Source organism: Schistocerca americana, chromosome 8 (assembly GCF_021461395.2).
Source record: "Schistocerca americana isolate TAMUIC-IGC-003095 chromosome 8, iqSchAmer2.1, whole genome shotgun sequence".
Lineage (NCBI taxonomy): Eukaryota > Metazoa > Arthropoda > Insecta > Orthoptera > Acrididae > Schistocerca > Schistocerca americana.
This window is the reverse complement of record NC_060126.1, coordinates 382,060,018-382,066,414: the sequence shown is the minus strand read 5'-3', so window position 1 is coordinate 382,066,414 and position 6,397 is coordinate 382,060,018. Positions and strand designations below refer to the sequence as shown.

The 6,397-nt window shown below is 38.3% G+C and overlaps 1 protein-coding gene across 1 annotated transcript; it reads left to right on the top strand.

The window, feature by feature from the left end:
* Nucleotides 1-4,492, top strand: LOC124545871 (repetin-like). Its single transcript, XM_047124831.1, has 20 exons — nucleotides 1-6; nucleotides 92-127; nucleotides 334-369; nucleotides 576-611; nucleotides 818-853; nucleotides 1,060-1,095; nucleotides 1,302-1,337; nucleotides 1,544-1,579; nucleotides 1,786-1,821; nucleotides 2,028-2,063; nucleotides 2,270-2,305; nucleotides 2,512-2,547; nucleotides 2,754-2,789; nucleotides 2,996-3,031; nucleotides 3,238-3,273; nucleotides 3,480-3,515; nucleotides 3,722-3,757; nucleotides 3,964-3,999; nucleotides 4,206-4,241; nucleotides 4,448-4,492. The coding sequence occupies exons 1-20, from the start codon at nucleotides 1-3 to the stop codon at nucleotides 4,490-4,492; spliced, it is 699 nt and encodes a 232-aa protein (XP_046980787.1).
* Nucleotides 4,493-6,397: the final 1,905 nt, after the last annotated feature.

Genomic DNA, 6,397 nt, shown 5'->3' with positions numbered 1-6,397 from the left:
ATGTATGTACGTAGAGGGGTTGACAGCGTGAACAATTAGTTTTTTGGGCAGTAACAGCACTTTGTTTAAATTTTTTTCATTATACTTTAAGAATACAGATAAAATTACACATTCTGGTGACTTTGGAGTGCGCTAATGATTTCCTTTCCTTTCGTTAGCAGGTTGGCAAGAGATGTGTTTGAGCGGCGACATATTCTAGAAGAAAATCGCTAGTGCTGTGCACATAGCATTCTTCACACCGAATGTATCTACGTAGAGGGGTTGACAGCGTGAACAATTAGTTTTTTGGGCAGTAACAGCACTTTGTTTAAATTTTTTTCATTATACTTTAAGAATACAGATAAAATTACACATTCTGGTGACTTTGGAGTGCGCTAATGATTTCCTTTCCTTTCGTTAGCAGGTTGGCAAGAGATGTGTTTGAGCGGCGACATATTCTAGAAGAAAATCGCTAGTGCTGTGCACATAGCATTCTTCCCACCGAATGTATCTACGTAGAGGGGTTGACAGCGTGAACAATTAGTTTTTTGGGCAGTAACAGCACTTTGTTTAAATTTTTTTCATTATACTTTAAGAATACAGATAAAATTACACATTCTGGTGACTTTGGAGTGCGCTAATGATTTCCTTTCCTTTCGTTAGCAGGTTGGCAAGAGATGTGTTTGAGCGGCGACATATTCTAGAAGAAAATCGCTAGTGCTGTGCACATAGCATTCTTCAGACCGAATGTATCTACGTAGAGGGGTTGACAGCGTGAACAATTAGTTTTTTGGGCAGTAACAGCACTTTGTTTAAATTTTTTTCATTATACTTTAAGAATACAGATAAAATTACACATTCTGGTGACTTTGGAGTGCGCTAATGATTTCCTTTCCTTTCGTTAGCAGGTTGGCAAGAGATGTGTTTGAGCGGCGAAGTATTCTAGAAGAAAATCGCTAGTGCTGTGCACATAGCATTCTTCACACCGAATGTATCTACGTAGAGGGGTTGACAGCGTGAACAATTAGTTTTTTGGGCAGTAACAGCACTTTGTTTAAATTTTTTTCATTATACTTTAAGAATACAGATAAAATTACACATTCTGGTGACTTTGGAGTGCGCTAATGATTTCCTTTCCTTTCGTTAGCAGGTTGGCAAGAGATGTGTTTGAGCGGCGACATATTCTAGAAGAAAATCGCTAGTGCTGTGCACATAGCATTCTTCACACCGAATGTATCTACGTAGAGGGGTTGACAGCGTGAACAATTAGTTTTTTGGGCAGTAACAGCACTTTGTTTAAATTTTTTTCATTATACTTTAAGAATACAGATAAAATTACACATTCTGGTGACTTTGGAGTGCGCTAATGATTTCCTTTCCTTTCGTTAGCAGGTTGGCAAGAGATGTGTTTGAGCGGCGACATATTCTAGAAGAAAATCGCTAGTGCTGTGCACATAGCATTCTTCAGACCGAATGTATCTACGTAGAGGGGTTGACAGCGTGAACAATTAGTTTTTTGGGCAGTAACAGCACTTTGTTTAAATTTTTTTCATTATACTTTAAGAATACAGATAAAATTACACATTCTGGTGACTTTGGAGTGCGCTAATGATTTCCTTTCCTTTCGTTAGCAGGTTGGCAAGAGATGTGTTTGAGCGGCGACATATTCTAGAAGAAAATCGCTAGTGCTGTGCACATAGCATTCTTCACACCGAATGTATCTACGTAGAGGGGTTGACAGCGTGAACAATTAGTTTTTTGGGCAGTAACAGCACTTTGTTTAAATTTTTTTCATTATACTTTAAGAATACAGATAAAATTACACATTCTGGTGACTTTGGAGTGCGCTAATGATTTCCTTTCCTTTCGTTAGCAGGTTGGCAAGAGATGTGTTTGAGCGGCGACATATTCTAGAAGAAAATCGCTAGTGCTGTGCACATAGCATTCTTCACACCGAATGTATCTACGTAGAGGGGTTGACAGCGTGAACAATTAGTTTTTTGGGCAGTAACAGCACTTTGTTTAAATTTTTTTCATTATACTTTAAGAATACAGATAAAATTACACATTCTGGTGACTTTGGAGTGCGCTAATGATTTCCTTTCCTTTCGTTAGCAGGTTGGCAAGAGATGTGTTTGAGCGGCGACATATTCTAGAAGAAAATCGCTAGTGCTGTGCACATAGCATTCTTCAGACCGAATGTATCTACGTAGAGGGGTTGACAGCGTGAACAATTAGTTTTTTGGGCAGTAACAGCACTTTGTTTAAATTTTTTTCATTATACTTTAAGAATACAGATAAAATTACACATTCTGGTGACTTTGGAGTGCGCTAATGATTTCCTTTCCTTTCGTTAGCAGGTTGGCAAGAGATGTGTTTGAGCGGCGACATATTCTAGAAGAAAATCGCTAGTGCTGTGCACATAGCATTCTTCACACCGAATGTATCTACGTAGAGGGGTTGACAGCGTGAACAATTAGTTTTTTGGGCAGTAACAGCACTTTGTTTAAATTTTTTTCATTATACTTTAAGAATACAGATAAAATTACACATTCTGGTGACTTTGGAGTGCGCTAATGATTTCCTTTCCTTTCGTTAGCAGGTTGGCAAGAGATGTGTTTGAGCGGCGACATATTCTAGAAGAAAATCGCTAGTGCTGTGCACATAGCATTCTTCACACCGAATGTATCTACGTAGAGGGGTTGACAGCGTGAACAATTAGTTTTTTGGGCAGTAACAGCACTTTGTTTAAATTTTTTTCATTATACTTTAAGAATACAGATAAAATTACACATTCTGGTGACTTTGGAGTGCGCTAATAATTTCCTTTCCTTTCGTTAGCAGGTTGGCAAGAGATGTGTTTGAGCGGCGACATATTCTAGAAGAAAATCGCTAGTGCTGTGCACATAGCATTCTTCACACCGAATGTATCTACGTAGAGGGGTTGAAAGCGTGAACAATTAGTTTTTTGGGCAGTAACAGCACTTTGTTTAAATTTTTTTCATTATACTTTAAGAATACAGATAAAATTACACATTCTGGTGACTTTGGAGTGCGCTAATGATTTCCTTTCCTTTCGTTAGCAGGTTGGCAAGAGATGTGTTTGAGCGGCGACATATTCTAGAAGAAAATCGCTAGTGCTGTGCACATAGCATTCTTCAGACCGAATGTATCTACGTAGAGGGGTTGACAGCGTGAACAATTAGTTTTTTGGGCAGTAACAGCACTTTGTTTAAATTTTTTTCATTATACTTTAAGAATACAGATAAAATTACACATTCTGGTGACTTTGGAGTGCGCTAATGATTTCCTTTCCTTTCGTTAGCAGGTTGGCAAGAGATGTGTTTGAGCGGCGACATATTCTAGAAGAAAATCGCTAGTGCTGTGCACATAGCATTCTTCACACCGAATGTATCTACGTAGAGGGGTTGACAGCGTGAACAATTAGTTTTTTGGGCAGTAACAGCACTTTGTTTAAATTTTTTTCCTTATACTTTAAGAATACAGATAAAATTACACATTCTGGTGACTTTGGAGTGCGCTAATGATTTCCTTTCCTTTCGTTAGCAGGTTGGCAAGAGATGTGTTTGAGCGGCGACATATTCTAGAAGAAAATCGCTAGTGCTGTGCACATAGCATTCTTCACACCGAATGTATCTACGTAGAGGGGTTGACAGCGTGAACAATTAGTTTTTTGGGCAGTAACAGCACTTTGTTTAAATTTTTTTCATTATACTTTAAGAATACAGATAAAATTACACATTCTGGTGACTTTGGAGTGCGCTAATGATTTCCTTTCCTTTCGTTAGCAGGTTGGCAAGAGATGTGTTTGAGCGGCGACATATTCTAGAAGAAAATCGCTAGTGCTGTGCACATAGCATTCTTCACACCGAATGTATCTACGTAGAGGGGTTGACAGCGTGAACAATTAGTTTTTTGGGCAGTAACAGCACTTTGTTTAAATTTTTTTCATTATACTTTAAGAATACAGATAAAATTACACATTCTGGTGACTTTGGAGTGCGCTAATGATTTCCTTTCCTTTCGTTAGCAGGTTGGCAAGAGATGTGTTTGAGCGGCGACATATTCTAGAAGAAAATCGCTAGTGCTGTGCACATAGCATTCTTCACACCGAATGTATCTACGTAGAGGGGTTGACAGCGTGAACAATTAGTTTTTTGGGCAGTAACAGCACTTTGTTTAAATTTTTTTCCTTATACTTTAAGAATACAGATAAAATTACACATTCTGGTGACTTTGGAGTGCGCTAATGATTTCCTTTCCTTTCGTTAGCAGGTTGGCAAGAGATGTGTTTGAGCGGCGACATATTCTAGAAGAAAATCGCTAGTGCTGTGCACATAGCATTCTTCACACCGAATGTATCTACGTAGAGGGGTTGACAGCGTGAACAATTAGTTTTTTGGGCAGTAACAGCACTTTGTTTAAATTTTTTTCATTATACTTTAAGAATACAGATAAAATTACACATTCTGGTGACTTTGGAGTGCGCTAATGATTTCCTTTCCTTTCGTTAGCAGGTTGGCAAGAGATGTGTTTGAGCGGCGACATATTCTAGAAGAAAATCGCTAGTGCTGTGCACATAGCATTCTTCAGACCGAATGTATCTACGTAGAGGGGTTGACAGCGTGAACAATTAGTTTTTTGGGCAGTAACAGCACTTTGTTTAAATTTTTTTCATTATACTTTAAGAATACAGATAAAATTACACATTCTGGTGACTTTGGAGTGCCCTAATGATTTCCTTTCCTTTCGTTAGCAGGTTGGCAAGAGATGTGTTTGAGCGGCGACATATTCTAGAAGAAAATCGCTAGTGCTGTGCACATAGCATTCTTCACACCGAATGTATCTACGTAGAGGGGTTGACAGCGTGAACAATTAGTTTTTTGGGCAGTAACAGCACTTTGTTTAAATTTTTTTCATTATACTTTAAGAATACAGATAAAATTACACATTCTGGTGACTTTGGAGTGCGCTAATGATTTCCTTTCCTTTCGTTAGCAGGTTGGCAAGAGATGTGTTTGAGCGGCGACATATTTTAGAAGAAAATCGCTAGTGCTGTGCACATAGCATTCTTCAGACCGAATGTATCTACGTAGAGGGGTTGACAGCGTGAACAATTAGTTTTTTGGGCAGTAACAGCACTTTGTTTAAATTTTTTTCATTATACTTTAAGAATACAGATAAAATTACACATTCTGGTGACTTTGGAGTGCGCTAATGATTTCCTTTCCTTTCGTTAGCAGGTTGGCAAGAGATGTGTTTGAGCGGCGACATATTCTAGAAGAAAATCGCTAGTGCTGTGCACATAGCATTCTTCACACCGAATGTATCTACGTAGAGGGGTTGACAGCGTGAACAACTAGTTTTTTGGGCAGTAACAGCACTTTGTTTAAATTTTTTTCCTTATACTTTAAGAATACAGATAAAATTACACATTCTGGTGACTTTGGAGTGCGCTAATGATTTCCTTTCCTTTCGTTAGCAGGTTGGCAAGAGATGTGATTGAGCGGCGACATATTCTAGAAGAAAATCGCTAGTGCTGTGCACATAGCATTCTTCACACCGAATGTATCTACGTAGAGGGGTTGACAGCGTGAACAATTAGTTTTTTGGGCAGTAACAGCACTTTGTTTAAATTTTTTTCATTATACTTTAAGAATACAGATAAAATTACACATTCTGGTGACTTTGGAGTGCGCTAATGATTTCCTTTCCTTTCGTTAGCAGGTTGGCAAGAGATGTGTTTGAGCGGCGACATATTCTAGAAGAAAATCGCTAGTGCTGTGCACATAGCATTCTTCAGACCGAATGTATCTACGTAGAGGGGTTGACAGCGTGAACAATTAGTTTTTTGGGCAGTAACAGCACTTTGTTTAAATTTTTTTCATTATACTTTAAGAATACAGATAAAATTACACATTCTGGTGACTTTGGAGTGCGCTAATGATTTCCTTTCCTTTCGTTAGCAGGTTGGCAAGAGATGAGTTTGAGCGGCGACATATTCGAGAAGAAAATCGCTAGTGCTGTGCACATAGCATTCTTCACACCGAATGTATCTACGTAGAGGGGTTGACAGCGTGAACAATTAGTTTTTTGGGCAGTAACAGCACTTTGTTTAAATTTTTTTCATTATACTTTAAGAATACAGATAAAATTACACATTCTGGTGACTTTGGAGTGCGCTAATGATTTCCTTTCCTTTCGTTAGCAGGTTGGCAAGAGATGTGTTTGAGCGGCGACATATTCTAGAAGAAAATCGCTAGTGCTGTGCACATAGCATTCTTCAGACCGAATGTATCTACGTAGAGGGGTTGACAGCGTGAACAATTAGTTTTTTGGGCAGTAACAGCACTTTGTTTAAATTTTTTTCATTATACTTTAAGAATACAGATAAAAT